Source organism: Silurus aristotelis (genome assembly GCF_946808225.1).
Source record: "Silurus aristotelis genome assembly, chromosome: 4".
NCBI lineage: Eukaryota > Metazoa > Chordata > Actinopteri > Siluriformes > Siluridae > Silurus > Silurus aristotelis.
In genome coordinates this window covers 27690394-27710299 of record NC_139577.1, presented here as the reverse complement: position 1 = coordinate 27710299, position 19906 = coordinate 27690394, and the positions used below count along the sequence as shown (strand labels likewise).

The 19906-nt window shown below is 39.7% G+C and overlaps 1 protein-coding gene across 1 annotated transcript in view; it reads right to left on the bottom strand.

The window, feature by feature from the left end:
• Positions 1-18500, bottom strand: part of LOC310724771 (uncharacterized protein) — a gene marked incomplete at its 3' end in the record, with an annotated part of 44050 nt that extends 25550 nt beyond the window's left edge. The window contains exon 1 of the mRNA XM_083539044.1: positions 17051-18500. Within this exon, the coding sequence (XP_083395170.1) occupies positions 17051-17479 (429 nt within the window). The 5' untranslated portion in view covers positions 17480-18500. The remainder of the gene's footprint in view (positions 1-17050) is intronic.
• Positions 18501-19906: the final 1406 nt, after the last annotated feature.

Genomic DNA, 19906 nt, shown 5'->3' with positions numbered 1-19906 from the left:
AATACATTTTATATTATAATTATAAATATATATATATATATATATATATATATATATATATATATATATATATATATATATATATATATAAATAAATATATTTTTTATTATATTTGATTAAATTGAGAAATTAATTAAATTGGCACAAACTAAATTTTTTTAATAAAATGTAATACATGGAAATAGTTTAAATTTGTTAGACCCCAATTGGGTAATACAGGTGTGTATATAAGTGCGTGTGTATGTTTTACGTTTTATGAACAATTTTATAAAGATATGTTCTACTTAATTGTTCTACTTATTTCAGCATACTTTAACAAATGTCTTTATTCCTACCATCCTTCATTCTTTCACTCCCTTGATATGTGGAACTGTCAGGATTTTCTCCTTTTATTTATATAAAAGAATTTCTCTTAAAACCGCTATCCATAAACCGCTAAAGAACCCATATCGCTAGCGCTAGTGATGACCAGGAAGTGACTGGGATTTCGCGCATGCGCAAAACAACGCGGTACAAAATCATATTCCGGTGCACTACAAATCGTATTTCCGGTATGGAGTGAGTAGCCACAGTGAAACTGCACTCACTCCCATTTAGTTTTTTTATCCCCCTGCAATTGTTGTGCATGTTTTCAAGTTTCAAAATAAAATACGGCTAAAAAAAACGAGACGGAGACTAAACAAAGTTTCGATTCACTGCTTAATACGTTCATGAAGGAACTCAGATTTTAACTATGTACCGCACGTAACATCTTTTCATCTGTCGGGATCGACAACAATCTGTATTTGTTAATAGAAAAAAGTCAATAGAAAAAGCTGGAGAATGTATACTAAACCCACTACGCTACATCTGAAGGATTCTCTGCCTGGCTGGAGTTTTTGACTGATTTGTATGTGTTTAATATTTGATATTAAACCTCCCAGTCTGGAAAACAAACTTGCAGCACCAATCAAACTCAGATAAAAACTATTAACTATGAGCCTTCAGGACCAAATTAAGCATTGCGTGTTTTCACACTGATTGGCTTAAGGCTTCCCAGCTGCTCACCTTGTCCACATGCCTGAGGTAGTTTGTAGTATCTGTAGTACTTAATTAGTTTGGTTCACCATTCAGGAGCTTCACTGCAGCTACAAACACGACTTCGCTATTTATTTTCAGCTGTTTTTCTTGCATGTCACCTGCTCAAGTTTCATTGAATATTTACAAAATCAATTAAAGTCTGTGCCTCTTGCACTCTGCACAGTTTTCTGCCCTGACCTTTGACCTCAACTCGCAGAAAGATCTGCAGCCTCACATTTACATTCAATAATTGTGACTTCTGGCTGCTAGTGGAGAAAATGAGAACGGTTTAGAGACAATCCAGGAAGAGCGGCAAGAGGGAGAGAAAAGAGAACTAACTAAAATCATAAAAAGACCAGGATGTTACAACAGGGAGAACTTCTAACATCTGTCCAAAACAAATCCAATCGAGGAAAGGGAATATGTGCATAATTACCAGGATAACTGTTATAAAAAAAAAAACGTTATAATGGTTACAAGAAAGATTGAGAGTAAGAGATGGAGAGAAAGAAATCAAACGAGTGAGAGACCGAAAGAGAGAATGTGTGTGCATGTGTGTGTGTGAATTTCATGCATCTGTGCCATGTCTCTAATTATAATGAAGCTGTTGGTGTTCGCTGTTTCTCAACGTTTTCTACTCCAGTTCATCAAATTTATCGTGTGCCAAACCAAAAAAGAAAGAAAGTACAAGAAAAGGATCTTACAACAGGAGCAACTTCTCACACATGTCCATCAGAGCACCATGTCCAATAAAATCCAATCCAGGAAAGGAAATATGTGGATAATCACCAAGATGGAAAAAAGCAGTAAGATAAAAAAAATAAAATAAAAAATAAAAACTGTGGAAAGTGTGTTACAACGGTTACAAGAAAGATTACAAGTAAGAGAGAACGAGTGAAAGCAAATGATTGAGAGAGAGAGAGGGAGAGAGAGAGAGAGAGAGAGAGAGAGAGAGAGAGAGAGAGAGAGAGAGAGAGAGAGAGATTGTGTGTGTGAATTACATGCATCTGTGCCGTGTCTCAAAATATAATGTAGCCGCTGGTGTTCACTGTGCCGTCTTCCTTTGTTTTTGTTTGTTATATTTTATTTCTCCACATTTTCTTCTTCAGTTCATTAAATTTATCTTGTAACAAACCAAAAAAAAGAAAAAAGAGAAAAAAAGAATGTTACAACTGGGACAACTTCACACCTGTTCACCAGGGCCCCATGTCCAATACAAATCCAATCCGGAAAAGGAAACATGTTGATCGCCACCAAGATGGAAAAACACAGTAGGTAAAAAGGTATAAAAGTAAAAAGTGTGTTACATGCAGTATATATGGGATATAAAAAAGATTAAAAGTAAGATGAAAGCAAATGAGAGAGAGGGACAACTTCTCACGCCTGTGAATCAGAGTTCATGTCCCCCGTGTCCAAAACAAGTCCAATCCAGAAAAGGAAATATTCGGAAAAGCACCATGAATATTGTGTGTGTTTAAGCTAACAAAAGACTGCGGGAAGTGTGTTACTGTTAGAAATCACCCACTGCTGAATTTCTTAATTCAGATTGTTCAGAGGGTACTGATTAACTTGACATGTAACATTTCACCTGAATGGTTGAGAGAAATGTGTTCATTCAAATAAATTAGCATTACTATAATAGCAGACCAAAATAGTTCACACTTAATCTCAAATTTGTTGAAAGTCTAAAATGTTGAAAAGGTGTGTAATTGTTTATTGGGTGACGTTTTCAGTTTTCTGACAAACAAAACTTCAGAGAAAAAACAAGCTATTGACGTTTTATAGCTACTATAACATAAGTGATAACAGGAACTCGGTTTTTTATTTATATATATATATATATATATATATATATATATATATATATATATATATATATATATATATATATATATATATATATATATAAATATAATGAATATTAGACACCCCACAGCATTAAATGTAACCACAAACCAAAATAATTTATGTACTTTAATTAACAAATTGGCTTCAAACAACGTTGCATAGTGAAATCTATCAGCGGAGAGGTCGAGTGTCATTAACATCAGAAACGCTGATGAAAACGTATATTACTGCTAATACTTTCTCCATTTTTACATCCAAAATTTTAGTTTCAAATGCAATAATTCGATCAATATGCACAATTTGAGTTCTAAATGGAATTCCTATTTGGATTATACAACAAGCTCCTGAATCAGGCTTTTGAGATCACTGTGAAGAAGCAGGACTGAGAAAAGCACTGCTGGATGAGCAAACATTTCTACTGGCAAAAAAGCAGAGAATTGTCCTGTGAGACAAGAGCAAAGACTCGTGTTGTGAGATTTGAAAGACCTTTGGACCTTGTTCGCTTTATATAAACTCAAAAAAGAATTTTTTTTTATTACATCTGTTCAGGAGGATGTTGCCTCTGTGATGCGTGTTAAAATGGAGTAAACACACCTGGATGAGGATTATTTCACTTGGACCAGCGTCATTTGCCAGCAGCAGAGATTAGAAGTAACTAAGTACAAATACTTTACTGTACTTAAGTAGATTTTTCTGGTATCAGCACAAAATTTTTCCAACATTTTTTTTTTTTTTTTTACTTTTGCTCATTAAGTTCAATATTTTTTTCTTCTCATTGTGTGACATGTTCAGCCCATCAACATGTTTCTTGTCATTACGTGTCTTATTCCTCCTGCCACTGGTGTATCATTTCCTGGCTCTCACACACCACAAACGTAGACTAGTTTGGAAACAAACTCATCACCTTTGCTCTGCTTGTGTTCTATATGGTGGTGCCTGGATACATTCACTAGGTAAAAAAAATATTTTGTATTCATATATAAATATGACATGAGGTTCAGTTACCAGTGTGACACTAAAACAAATAGTAGTAGTAATGTTTACTTTTTACTTAAAGTAGACGTCAGAGCCCAAACTTATTACTTTAACTTGAGTGATAAAGTGTAGTCTGCACTTCAACTTTTACCAGAGTATTTTAAAACATAAGTATCTGTACTTCTACTTAAGTGAAGGATGTGTCTCCTGGTTTGAACTCTGGCCTCAGTTTTTCAGCTTTTTCTAACCTTTTTGGAAAACTTTCCAGCACCTTGAATTAGTGACAGTCATACTGGTGTTAAGGAACAAATTGTTCGATATCGGGTTGCGCACTACGAGCAAGTATCCACACATGTTCACGTCGACATCATGGCTCGGGAAGCTTCTATACACGAATCAAACACCGGCTTTTCACCATGCTTGTGTGCGAGTGTGTGTGTGTGTGTTTTAAATATGACAGCTAGACGAAAATGTCATCCCGGCTCCCTGCTCATTTGGCACTTGCACCTTGTGAACGTTTGAGATGAGCGATGAGGGATATGGATCGTTGAAATTTGATGCTCTTCGAGCTGAAACACTGACACACACCTTAAACAACATTCCTGGGTAGTGTGCATACACACCCACGCACAAACAAACACACACGAGTGGGAAAAGCTGCATACGATTACACATTAAGGAGATTCTCTTGTGGAATCATCATGAGCAGAAAATGTTTCCCAATGTGTGCAAAGGTGATCCGGGTGACTGAACGATCGCGTGACAGGACGTGCTCGGTGGCGTGGCGTTCGATCCACTGTCCTGAGATCAGCTTCGGCGCATTGTTGAACCCAAGCTCTGCCGCGGAGACGCTTTGTCCGACTGATTCCAGAGCTGTTACGCGCACAAGCCACAGAAAGTAGGTCAGATAATCTAAAAGGCATTTACGGGAATGAAAAAAAAACTCGCTTAAATGAATGGCCTACACAAGGTACCAGGCAACCTTTCTTTCTTTCTGTTGGGAAGAAAAAGGAGGACGGTGGGAAAATAAAAAAGACGGATACTTTTGGTTTGGGCCGCTAATGGTGTGCTTTGTGCAGAAGGGCATAGATGACTCCACTGTATACAACTCAATGGGTGTTTAACATCCAGGACTTGTTTTAATGCAAATGAAGCAAACAAGCAAAATTATTATACAGTTAAAGAAAATCTGGCAAATCTAATTTTATTATCGAAAATACATAATCGTCTCCAACTATTTAGTCAAAATGTTTGGAACAATTATTGTGTCAAAGTTCGCAACTTTTTACAAGATGGCTCTAGACAACCTAGACAGACGGAGAAGAAGAAGAAGGAGGAAAAGAAGGAGGAGAAGGAAGAGGAGGAGATGAAAAACATGGTGCGTTCATGCCTTCAGTGCTTAGTCCCCTAATAATAATTATTAAAAAAAAAACAATAATAAGTACTATAATATTAATTAATGTGACTATCATCACCATCATCGTTATTATTATTACTTTAATAACATTTATTGACTTTTTCATGTATTCGTTCATTTTAACAGCAGGGTTTAGATTTGGGTTGCTTTACAAAAAAATAAAGAAATAAATAAAAATCCATGACCAAAAGACAATTAATAAATTAAAAACAAAATAACGTTGATGCATTGACAACATGGAGACGAGTTATTTGTTACAATAAACGGTTAAAACATCCGACAACTACCACGTTATTTCAAAGTATCCCTGCGGTAATATATGTGGTATATATATATCGCCTAGAGCCTTTATTGTGTTTACAAACATGAGACACTTGTGTGACCTGGTTCACTGGGAAAAAACCTGTGGAGCTGGATGGAAGCGGTGAGAAAACCTGGTATTGTGCACGTATATGTAATGAAAGGCATGACGATTACCACTAATAAGGAAAAAAGAAAAAAAAAAACTTGTTGAATAAGTGCATGAAACTCCACAGGAATCACTGAATTTCATGTGTGTTCCATCAGTAAGAATATGCAGGTTGTGACTATGAAATGAGGAAAAAAAAAACACAAAGGTGGAAGTAAATACTTGTGCACAGGATTGATTTATAGTATCTTCATATCCTGTCATGTCTCATCTCTCTATTTAATTTTAACTACACTTTATTAAAAAAAAAGTATTGGGACACCTGATTTTTTCCAGCCATATTTGCTTCTTTCCCAAACTGTTACCACGACGTTGGAGGCACACAATTGTATAGGATGTCTTCAGATTACATTTTCCCAACAATTAAACTAAGAACCCGAACCTGTTCCAGAGTGGCGATGCCCCTGTGCCCAAAGCCAGCTCCATGAACATATGCTTTACATAGGTTGGTGTGGAAGATCTTGAGTGGCCTGCTCTAGAGCTCTGACCTCAACCCTATTGAACACCTTTGTGATGAATTGGAACGCTGACTGCACCCCAGGCCTCCTTACCTCACCTACATCAGTACCTGAGTTCACTAACGCCATTTAAGCTGAGCGAGCACAAATCTCCACAAGCACATTCCGAAATCCAGTGAAATGCTTGATGTCAGAATGTCATGAACTGATGAAGTGTTAAATGTGGCAGAATACAAGAATAAAAAGCACTGCTTGTGTATACACACATCATATATAGAGTATATAATATATAACTGTGGAATAAGGCATGTTTCATGGTTCCTATAGAGTTTATATTTTCTAGAGGCCACAAGCAAAAATAAATAATTAAATCAATTTGGAACAACAAAACCAAAAACACATCAAAACTTACCAAAAAAATTCCCACTACAAATAAAAAATTAATAAAAGGAATTTAAAAGAAAAAAAATTTATAAAATTACCGGTCAAAATTTTTTTACTAAATACACCCAAAAAAAACCTAAAATAAAAATTCCCACAAAAAACAAACATAATTAAAAGAGTGCTAAATAAAATACAATAAAGAAATAAAAAGAAATCCAAAGAACATTGCATAAAAAAAATCCCCTGAAATAAACCGATAGAACAAAACAAAAATGTTAAGTTACGACCCCAAAAAAAAAAACAAAAAAAAACACACACGAAACAGGCAAAAGCAAGATGCAAAATCACAGTTACACAAACTAAAAATGAAACTAACAAAAAAGCTCATCGTGGCCTGTATCTGTATGTATAGTGTCTGTATAAACAACAGAACCAATAGCATCCAAAAATCTCGAGTCTGGATGTAAAGGAAGAACTCAAAGTTACGAGACAGAACTGAAAGCTGAGCACATGGATCTAGCCCGAGTTTGCTTGGTGATTCTAAAGAGATGTTGTGTGAAGGTGTGTTTTCATTTATAAAAAACAAACACCACAAATAGGATGATGAAAAAAAACGAGAGAAACTGCACATCTTTCACGTTCTTCTACCACACTGTTGGAATAAACAGCTCTTCCAGTTAAATAAATGGCTGTGCACTCTATGACCACTGTGCGAGCGCACACACACACACACACACCAAACGAAAGCATGTTGTACACAGCAGTAGCTGTACTCATGGAGCCTCTGACGTCACAGCACTCGTGTGACGCTGCCAACTCAGGAGTTAAATTTAGATCATGGGCACCGGGCCCAGACGCTGCAAAACAATGTGATACCACAACTACTGCTTTAGCTGGAGCCATCTCACACACACACACACACACACACACACACACACACACACACACCCCTTTAGCCTCTGTACATGGCCTTAACACACACCCAAATACACTCGATTCAGGAACCGTAAGGAAATGGACCAATGATCTTAGATGGCAGAAGCCGCAGCTTAGACTTCTGTGGTAAAATCGAGATACGCTCACAGACTCTAGCAGAGTTTAATGGTCTTGGAGAAAAGTTTGCCCAGGAGCTTCACTGAAGATCTCCTGTACAATGTCGCATTCTTGCTAATAAGCTAATTGGAGGTTAGTGAGAAATCTTAAGATGTCAGCATACGTCGTGTAGCCTACACGCTACTAAGTATGTGATTGGTCCCGAAATATGGCGTCCGCCCCATGGCGATTCATTCCAAGATGGAGGACTTTTAGAAGTGCGACAGCTCATACAAAACAAGTTTTAAAACAAAATAAAATGAACGAAGCTATTTTGTTTTGCCAATATACGAGAAGTCAAACCAGGAACTTTTACAGGTAAGAAAACGGATGCTAGCGTGACTGTACTACACGCAGTATTAAATCTTTATATGCTGAATCTTTCCAGGTTTCGTAAAAGCAGTTTTCTCTTCCTGAAATTTTTGTATTTTGTTTTATAAAGTCCCGCATATATTTTTGGCCAGCATTTGTAACCAATTAGATGGTAAAACATAGGAGTATAAAGGACATACAATCACAAAAAAAGAAAAAGAACATATACAAACTAGGTACTGCACTATGACAAGGACAAACGGCAACATGGCATACAGGCTCCACCATATCGACCTAAACTATACAAATTACATTGCAGACTTCCCTGTTTTTCCAGCCTAAATAATCCAAATAAACTCCCAGACACGCTCGCAATGGATTTGTCCATCCCTGAACGCCCGTGTTTGGTTTTTCCCGTTCGCACTGTAGCCTCAGTGGCCTGTTCTTGGCTGACAGGAGTGGAACATGATGTGGTCTTTGGTCATGCACCATAAATAGGGACCAAGTCAGAGAGGCAATGAGATGAGCAGGGGTTTCTTCAAAGTAATAAACAAGTTCTAATCCCAAAGAAATCAGCAAAAGTAACAAATACTACTAACGTACACTAGGCCTATAACCGAGGTCAACCAAATAAGAGTAAACTAAACAAAGCTCGATGGAAGCAAGATGACGGGATGAAACGGATATACAGACTTACAGACTAACTTACATACAGACAGACCTGACATTCCGCTGTTCAAAAGGAGCGGACGAAATTGAACATAAAATCATTGACTAGCTAAACGGTGCAAAAATTTAAAACAAAAGCACGTGGCAACCAGCTACATCTAAATAGTGAAATAAATCGGCATATAAACATGTCCTCGGCCAATGATTCTGGAAAACTCGGTAGAGTCCCTGGAATCCAAATTCTCGCCCAATATCACAATCTTGCTGTTTGCCCTTGAGATTGCAAGCTATTAAAGCCTCCACAACTGAACATTCCTCAAGGTTTGGCATGGTCCATATTGCTTTTCAGCTCACCAAGCAAAAATTGCCTATTTGAGTTATTTTTGACTTCCTGTCAGCACCATCTCCTCTGGCCTATCTCACCAACAAGGCATTTCCACTTTTGCAACTGCCACTCTGTGGATGGTTTTTGTTTTTTGCGCCACTCTGTGTGAATAACAGCCTGTTTGTAAAAGAATCACAGTAGACCGGAGCTTTATGAAACACTCCAGACTGGAAGCAACAAAGCTATGGTCTATAACCTCTGGAGTCCTGTAGCTAGTCTTTATTCTGAAGATCAGTTGTGGACAGTAACAAAATAAGTAATTTGTTACAGTACTTAAGTAGCTTTTTCTGTACTTCACCGAAGTATTTCCACTTCAGGAGACTTTTTCTTTAACTTCACTACATTTCTTTTTATTTAAAAGTGGATAAAAACTTGTCAAAACACACAGCGATTCACCAATCAGACTCGAGCGAGCGCTCCGTTTTAAACTTTTATTGATTGCAGGTTGGCTGTATTTACTTATCACGAACATACAGTTCAGCGTCGGTTCAACAGCAAACAGCACATTTTCAGAGGGATAAATGATGGAAGAAACCCCTGACTCTATTTTCTGAATCTTTCTTTTGAAGTTGAAGTTGGAAAGAAGGTTTTGGGCTCACGATCATTTGAATAGATATTAATCAGTGTTTGACCTAATAGATTGGTGTGCTAAGAGTAATAGAGTCTTTTCACATAAACTGAGATGTTTAAACAACAGTCTTGTGGCAAAAGTAAAATATATGATATTAGAGCCATAATAAATCATAGTACTTTGACTTTTATGAAGGCAAATGCTTTTGTACTTTTACTCAAGTGAAAGTTTAAAGGAAGCACTTGTACCAGAGTGATATTTTACCCAGTGTCCCCATCACTACTTTTAATCAAGTCCATGTCTTGCGTACTTCGCCCAGCAATGCTGAAAAACCATCTTCAACTAAATAACTTGATTGTCCATGTTCTGAAAACTAGACCAGCAAATAGACGGCCAGTTGGTTTACTTTTATCAGCTATATTATTGCTTTTGGTCCACCAAATGAAAACCTTTGATGCGGAAAAAAAAAATCCACTAAAAAAGTTTTTTCCCCGCTGTGTAAACCTACCGGGCTAAATTCCTAATAAACCGAACAAACACATTTAGTGGGCTTTTGAACTAAACACGTTATTGAAAGACGGATATTGTAATGCACTGAAAAGCCTGATATTAGGTTTCAAACCACTCCACCCGTAAATAAACCTTCAGGGAAGAGCTGTGCTGAACTGAGAGCTATGTTAGCTTGGTTTACTTGCTAATCTTTGAACTCTGCTCGCTGGTGCAGGAGCAGGAACCAGAAGATCTAGTACTGCCAGGAGCTTTTTGCACAGCAAACCAAAGCTAGATCTGTGTTATTACTCATTTACTGTAAATCTTATACATATACACACACGCACACACACACATGGTCATGTGTATGCTTCAACGCTGATCCTCAGTGACTCACCACCTCGACCAGGAGCCGGACAAACGAACACAGTGAAAGGGTTCTTTCAGTAACTACATCGATTACAAATGCAGCTAGACACTTGAGTCATATTAGCAGTGTGCATCAGCTGTAAATGACTCCTTACAAATCAACAAGACTTCAACAGTCTCGGTTAGAAAGCTAAAGATTTCATGCATCAAGGAAAACCTGCTCACTTACGCCCAAATAGGGGCAAACAACATTCGCCTGGACGCTTCCAGGACGTTTATCCTGGGAGCTGCTAAATATAAAAGAATTCCATCTTAATTTCCCGGACCTGAATCAGCACCTCTGCGACCCGGCGTTAACGCAAATTGCATGTTGCGAGGTTCGCCGAAGTTCGAACAGAACGGCATGTCCGCCGTTCACAAACCACACGCAGCTGAGATGCGTAACCTGGTCTAAGAAGCGCTAAACCTGCGTCTCAGATCCATGGAAAGAATAACGGGAGTTTGTCTTGCACACGTCCCAGACGTGTTCATCTATTCAGACAACACACAACATCTGGTGTCTCCTGTTGAATATGGTGGTGGATCCACAGGGCAATGGGAAATCGTTACAGCCAATCATTGCTAGTATGTTTGGAGCCATATTTGATAATGAGAAGTATAACAAGCACATATGGTAACTGTAATGGTAACAACGTTGAGGCAGAATTAGATGTGAATAAGCTCTGAATTTAAGTCCCCAGCACTGAGCAGAACAACTCAACAAGGATGGAACAATAACGAATGGATTTTCGGTGCCACCCAGATGAGGATGGGAGTTTTAATGTTTCCACCTCATGCCATCTCAGGGAGTTTTTCCCTTTCCACAGTCAACACTGGCTCACTCATTAAACGATAAACTTAAGAAACAACCTTGACAACTTTCCAAGGGGATTAATGGGAAAATATGGGAATTAACAAGAATAAATATGGAAACGTAAACTCCAGGTAACCGATATCAGGAAACTGAAGTGTCCCGCAGGATAATCTTGGTGAAAACAACCATGTTTAATTCAACTCCAGTTGACATTCAGTTGCGCATTCATCAAATACATTCAAATCAATTCATTTTTATTTGTAAAGCACTTTAAAACCACAGACATTGTCTCAAAGCAGATTTACACAGATAATGTGGTAAAAAAGAATGAAAGATTGTTCTTTCTAAGTGTACGTTTGTCCCTCAAGCAGGTGGCGACTGTATTAAGGAAAAACTCCCTGAGATGGCATAAGGAAGGACCCTTAAAAGAAACCCGTTCTCATCTGGGTGGCACCGAATGTCCATTTATTACACACAGCACACTTACTGCAGGACTGTTGAGGCCATACCCCATACATGCACTGTCCATTCCTCCAGAATAGAACAATTTCTTGAATCCTGCACGTCAAAGAATGTCCATCTTGGCAAGTATTCACGTAAATTACATACATTTATGATTAAAACTTCCTTGTGCTGTGTGTAAGATATTGTGCAACAAAATTATAAAGTGCGCTCTAAAAGCCCCTCCGCAGTGGCCGTGTAGAATAGGTTATGGAAAAATATTTGTTTAATGAAACTATTATTCTTACTCATGTATTTATTTATTAAATCGCGCACAGTATCATGATGTGGTATTCTTGTCTCAGAGAAAGTTGCTAAAATTTTGCACAAACTAAATCCTTGAATTTATCCACAGCTTTTAAACGAGCTTTACTACCTGCGCCACACTGTTACTGCGGAGGGACTTTACCGCACTAACAATTAAATCAAGTAGAAAACTGTCGGGTTTTTGTTTGTTTGTTTTTGTTTGCATGAATGTCAGCTTATGACCAAACTAAATGTTTATTTTTATGTTGTGAGTAGATAGATAGATAGATAGATAGATAGATAGATAGATAGATAGATAGATAGATAGATAGATAGATAGATAGATAGATAGATAGATAGATAGATAGATAGATAGCAAGCAAATAAATTCCATTAAATTCCATTAAATTTCTGGTACTTGGAATACTTCCAAAATTCTCCAGATGAAGTTCCCATAGAAAGTTTCCCAAAGTTTACAAAAATTTACTGCCCCTTTGCAACTAGGCACTAAACTCATCCATTCCAACTTCATAACCTCTTTCATCTCTGTAAAGCTGCTTGAATGTTGTTGAAAGCGCAATACAAATAAAACTGAATTGAAAGAAACCACTGTAACGTCTACTAGTGCTGAGGCGGAGCTTCGCTCACTCCCAAGCTGTCAAAACACCATTGTTTTTCACTTGTTTCACTTGAATTCCTGAAGTATGCTTTTCAGTTGTCTTCTGTTACGTTTTTCAAGTTTTCTAGCTCGACTTGGTTTCCCTGAACTTCATAAAGAAAACACGCATTTCACCATACACAGCATTGAGGTCCACAGAGATCCGGATCGATCAGGAAAGCTCTCAATCTACCCCCCCCCCCCCAAAATGTGTGTAGTCATTATGTATTGTGCATCAGTTTGAAGAGAGATTATTATTATTTTTTTTTTTTTTTAAGTAAACTGCTTTGGTCAGTGTTGTGTCTGTCAGGTGTTGAGTTACTTTCTGGTTCTTTGAATTTAATTAAACGTTTTTGGCTTTAGGTTTTAAAAAAACCTTTCTGAACGGCTTGAGTTTCTCAGGCCACACAACACCACAAACACTTGGTTTTTTGATTATCCACTTTCCTTCTATGTTTTAAAAAATCTCCATTATCTACTGACAAAAAAAAAAAAAAAAAAAAAAAAAAAAAAAAAACATTGTGGTATAGTTTGAAGGCCAAATGATATTTGGATTAATATAGACGTAATCCAGAGTGCAACAGCCCATGTAACATCACCCGATGTTCAGCCCCCCAACAACAGAAATGAATCCTTCCAGAACTGGAGCTGCGATCTTTGTGACTGCAGATCACGGCCTACACTTATTTACCTCTGTGCTTCGTCACCATGCGGAAGTAAATACCTCCTGTTTACTGTTTGCACAGGATAGTCTGATTATTAAGAACAAGCATTACCAGTGTATACAATCAAGTAATGATTCTGGAACAAATTATTTTAATAGGAAAAAAACAAATAGTAAATGTGTCTAAAAACAGGTTTAAGTAGTTCGGAAAGCCTTGCCGAAGGCAAAAACAATTCCGATTCTATGTCATTGTGAGAACACAAGAAGCAATAAGACCTGCTGCAAGTGTGAACAATCAAATATATTTGTTTGATCGTGGCATTGCAAAAGGTTGTTCTTACACGGTGTTTCGTACAAAATGACGTCAAACGTGTTTGGAACACAGCCTTTAACAGTTCGGAAAGCAAAGCCAAGTATCCGGCACGTCTGCGACAAGATAAACCCAGATGTTGTGACATTGCTGTATTTATACAACACTGTTTGCTTGTGTATAACCAACTTAGTGTGAAAATGGTTCATCCTTAAGGTACGAATATTCTGTAGAATTAACTTAGCAATACAAACTAAAGACATAAGTATACCGATATTATATGGGCAGAAGTACTAGAACGCTGAATTTTCCACCCAGATGTCCTTCTTTCCCTAACTGTTACCACAAAAGGGTAGGCATACAATTCTAAAGGATGTCTCTGGATGCGGTAGCATGACATTTTTCCTTCACTTGAACTAGCAGACTCAAATTTGTTCCACCATGACAATGCCCCTGTGCCCAAAGCCAGCTCTATGAAGATATGTTTTGTCTTGTGTTGTCTGTCTGTACTGTTTTTTCGTCTGCACTGTTTGCACTCTATGCAGCTTCGTGTTATAGCTCTGTGTTGTTTAGTGTAGCACCAGGGTTCTGGAGGAACGTTGTCTCGTTTTTACTCTGTACTGTGTACCACTGTGTGTAGTAGAAATGCCAATAAAAGGCTCTTGACTTGATATGCTTTACGTAGGTTCGAGTGGAAGAGCTTGCATGGCCCATTATAAAGCTCCGACCTCAACACTATGGAACACCTTTGGGATTGTTTGGAACACTGGCTATACCCCAAGCCTCCTGACTCTTCTAACACCCTCGTGCTGAACAAACAACAAATCTCTAATGCACACAACAATATCTAGAACGTCTTCCCAGAAGAGTGGCGGTTATTAGAACAGTAAATGGGGACTAAATGTGGGATGAGATGGTCATAAAAAAGCACATACGAATCAGGTGTCCACAAGCCGTTTCCATTTAAAGTTTTGAAGACGGAATCTAGACAGCAATTACACAAAAATTGTGTTCAGAGAAACGGCTTTGGAAGCTACCTGGACAATGTGATGCAGCTGATACGAGATGGTTATGGATTAATGCAAGATAAAGTTGTTACCCATGTTCGCTTTGCAGAATCTTTGGACAATTTAGAAAGTCTTGAGGGCCCATAATCCGATCCTGAGCTTGGGTAGCGTTTTTGCAGAGCTTCGCATTGTACACGAACAATAATTAAATCTTTTGAATTCGTGATGTCATGCATATCTCTCTTGCTAAAAAGGATAATTTTTCACATGCACACGGTTCTCCATGAATATTGGCAACAACCTTTTAGTAAGACTGACTTATTTCATTGTGGTAGCACGTTTCTACCTCACTGCACCGAGGTTCCTCATTCGAAACTGTGTTTACAGAGATTTTCACATTTACCACAGTTTACGGTTCATCAGGGTTGGGGTTCCTTAGGTTTCCTTTCTACTGGGTGAAGTTTCCTAGTATTTTCATGTTTTTTTTACCTAAAATCCTGCGGTCAAATATACTTTTAAAGCTATACACTCTATATTCACATGTGTCTGTGGTGCCTTTGCTGCTCTAATTAGCTCAATTCTTCTTGGTAAGCTTGAAAGAATTTGGAGCATAGAACGGATTTCAGCTCCTTTATCCACAAGAGTTGCACTGATGTTGGATGAGAAGACCTTGGGAGAACTCAGTGTTCAGTGGGGTTGAGGTCAGGGCTTTCTATACTAACTAACTCTGTGCTTCTTTCTTCGTTGGAGAAGACCCACATACAGCGGTGTTGCTCAGGGGTCCACAAACCACTGAGGTCTCCTAAGTCACATGGAGATCCCTTTTTTTTTAAGTAACATCTGTATCCTCAACAGTAGCACCCTGAAAGAGAGTGAGTGAGTGAGTGTGTGTGTGTGTGTGTGTTTGTGTCGAACCATAAGTTGGGCTCTGCTACTCTAGACTGACTTGATACAGCCACCTAGCTGCCATGTAGTAACTCTGAAAGCTTAAGAGAGCGAGAGAGCAAGAGAGAGAGAGAAAGAGGAAGCAGAAAGAAAGGAGAAAGAGAGAGATGAAGGGGGTATAGAGACACGGAGAGAGCAGGAAAGAGAGACAGAAACAGAAGGAAAGAAAGACAACGATTGAAAGAGAGCGAGAGAGAGCGAGAGAGAGAGAGAGAGAGAGAGAGAGAGAGAGAGAGAGAGAGAGAGAGAGAGAGAGAGAGAGAGAAGGAACCCCACACACTCATGGAGGGAGTTTACTGTCTCTTTAAGGCCTTTAATCTCTTCGATCTGAAGCGTTTGTCTCCTACCAGCTAATGGCCGCCTCGGTGCGCGCGCACGCGTGCTTGCATGCTCGCTCGCGCGCTTGCGTGTGCGTGCGTGTGTAAAATGTCCACACAGCGCGGAGGGAGCTTTGCTCTCTACCCAACACCACTGTCAGCTTCCACAAATGAGACAGCTTTAAACAAGACGTGGAACGAAAAAAAGTGAAGTTTTCAGCGAACTCTTTCACTCTGTGTCACTACCGGAGGCACGAGCGCGGGGTCGGAGGTGCAGGGGGGATGCGGTTCATCCCCGAAAGCATGCAATGCACAAAATCCTCCAGGATATAAACGATTGTTGCATTTAAAAGCTTAATGTCGAGGTCAGGCGAGCTCCCCTTAAATCACCGCGTCCAATTGAGACTAATAATAATTATTATATTAATAATAATAATAATAAGAAGAAGAAGAAGAAGAAGAAGAAGAAGAAGAAACACCAGCGCGTGCACATAACTGCCAGATCACTTTTTGACTGACAGCAAAACGTTCATGCAAACAGGACCGCGCGAGCTGCACGAGCCTCGGCATGCAAATTTGTCGAAGCGGAAACAAACATAAGAAAAAAAAAAAAAACAAAAGGGGGAAAAAAGTTTGAAGACAATCCTGGTGTGACACGCACAACTTTTTTTTTTTTTTTTTTTAGTGGGGGGGGGGTGTTTGCAAAAGTGCAAAATGAGCTTCACTCAAAGCAAACTTCACTGTGATCAACTTCACCAGCTTCCATCAGCAGTTAGTATCTCTGCTTCCTTCCGACCTGCTGTTTCCGAAAGTGCAACAAGAACCCCCCCCCCCCCCAACACACACACACACACACACACACACACACACGCACACGCAATTCTGTCTGAGTGAAAGTTTTGGTGCATGCAAGTCACTAACGTGCATATCAGTGCACATCAATGCATGCAGGATGGTGCTCCCTGTTGTGTCAACATTATTTGCATTTCACGCGCACAAAGACGCATATATATTATATATAATAAAATATATATTTGTAGTGCACATTTACCGCGATCAGAGTGTTGTTTCGCTGCTCCGAGGACTCGCTCGGGTCTTGCTGTTTGCCCTGCTGCTGCTGCTGCTTGCCCTTCTTGGCCCTCTGCTCCAGGGTGCGCTGGTACAGAGCCGCGGTTTCCCGGCGCTCCAGCTCCAGCTGCTCGGCGTGCGCTTGCTGATAGCGGGCCTCGCAGGCGTTGTGATGCCGCCGGCAGCCCTCGATTCTCTGCCGAAGCCGTTCCACAACCGTGCTGTGCTTCGGAACTCCAGCTCCGACACCAGCCCCGGCACCAGCTCCAGCACCAGCCCCGCTATTGCTGTTACAGTTATTGGCCGTGGTGGTGGTGTTGCTCCCGGCGTTCAGGTTCACGTTGCCGCCGCTGTTGATGCAAACACCGCCGATGTTCGAGGCAGCGGGGCCGGAGAAATCCCCCATCATCATCTGCGCTGCGTTGAAAAAAAGCTTGCTTTGTTTTGTTTTTTTGTTTTGTTTTTATAAGAAGAAGTTTGCTTAAAGCTTTTCCACCCCCCTATCCCGATACCTCCACCTCCACCAGCACCGCCGCCACCGCGACCGGCACCCAGCCGGACTCCCTACTCCAAACCCGTGTCCGGCTGGATGGAGGGACCGCGGAGAAAGCCTGGAAGCGACCGAACACGCAGCGCTCCACTGGGAATGTCGCCGTGTCAACCATCCACCACGGCACCGCCGACACGGCGACGGAGGAGAGAAGAGGAAAGGAAAGGAGAGGAGAGGAGCGAGCGAGCGACCGGGAGGAGGAGAGCGACCTCAAGTCCCCGGCGTCAGGCTGCGCTCTGGCCGCTCAGCGCTCCATCAGAACAGGTCCGCCGGAGGATGGGGTGGTGTTTGATCGCGGATAGAGGAAGAGACCGACAGTGAGAAAGAGAAAAGTTTTCCCCGGTCCGCGGCCGCCGGCGCTCCCGAGCAGCAGTTCCGTGAACTTCTCTGCGTTTCATTTCACTTCATTCTCCGCTTCGCGCTCTCTCTCTCTCTCTCTCTCTCTCTCTCTCTCTCTCGCGCGCTCCGCTCGCGTTAACTACTAATGCTTCTTCTTTTCCCTCCTCCCGAGCGTGAACAAAGAAAGGTGTGCAGTTCAGAAAGTCGTGCGTGCGTGTGTGTGTGTGTGTGTTGAGGGAAATCCTACAGACGCGCTAATGTGCGGTTCGCTCTCGGCGGCGGCTGCAGCCACCATCACAATGATCGCGCGCTCCAGTCCCCTCCTCCTCCTCCCCCCCCTTAGTCCTCTACCGCCTCCTCCAACCCTCCCCCACCCCCTCTCCTCCCTCCTTCATGCCAGCGGAGTAATATCAGGACAAGAGCCAGGCGGGCACACGGCGGCCGGAGGGACGGCTCCGCGCAAAACGCGGCGCGGAATATAGTCCCCCCCGCGGAGGAGGAGCGCACTGGCTCTAAAACCGAAAATAATTAAAAAAAAAAGAACATTTACGTGAAAGTAAATGTTGTTGTTGTTGTTGTTGTTGTACAAACAAATACGCATTATATGTATTAATATGTATTTAAAAATTATAATCTAATTAAAATACGATTCATATATTTTAAGTGTAATTATAATGATTATTATAATTATTATTAAATAAGTAGAAATAATCACACACACACACACACACACACACACACACACACACACACACACACACACACACACACACATACATAATAATAATAATAATAATAATAATAATAATAATAATAATAGCAATAATAAGTATTATTCTTACTGTGTTATTATTGTTAATTATTATCAGTAGTATTAGTGGTGGTAATCGCAGTAATAAATAAATATGAAATTGTTCGTATTATTTTTAAATATTTCCTAAATCATTTTGCAAATTGAAACTCTAACAGTATAAGTGATAACGATAATATAAAATAAACAAAATAAACAGATATTGCCTCTTGAAAAGGGTTTCCATTTTTGTAAACTTTGTTTAACTCAATATTTACAGTATTGGCATTACTAAACAGACTCAGACTTTATTACTGAAACAGATGAAGACAACAACCAAGAAGAATATTCGCAAACAAAAATTAATATTCACAGAAAAAAAAACATCTGGGAAAAAGGTTTTTGTGTGAAATGTAATGTTGATTGTGGGAGAAGTGTTAAAGGTTCTATGTGAGCATTTAACAACCCGAATGCTTCAATAAGGAAGAGGCCTTAAAAAATCGCCTTCCACCAAAATATCTAAATTCCAATTTGTTTACCAGTAAAGACACATTTCTAAAAACAAACTGCAATAATATACACATACACTATATGGACTAAACTATTGGGACACCTGACTTTCAGCCAGATGTGGTTCTTTTTCAAACTGTTACCACAACGTTGGAGGCACACAATTATATAGGATGTCTGTGGATGTGGTAGCATGAAATTTTCCCTTCATTCAACTAGGACACCCAAACCATCTTTACAACGCTCCTGTGCACAAATCCAGCTCTATTAAATCAAGTCAAGTCAAGTCAAGTTTATTGCTATAGCACTTTTCACAACAGACATTGTCTCAAAGCAGCTTTACAGAAATCAACAGTTAAGGTGAATGGTGTGCATTTCTCCCTGATGAGCAGCCATGGCGACTGTGGCAAGGAAAAACTCCCTTTAGATGTTATGAGGAAGAAACCTTGAGAGGAACCAGACTCAAAAGGGGAACCCATCCTCATTTGGGTGACCTCAAGAGTTTGATCATAAATCTATCAACAATACAGAACACTGGAGAGTGAGAACTAACATGAGCCCTGGAGTGTGTGATTATAAGTAATGTTCTTTCTACAGTCTTATACAGTCTTTATGGTTATAAAACTAGGAGCTACTGAGCAACTCATAAA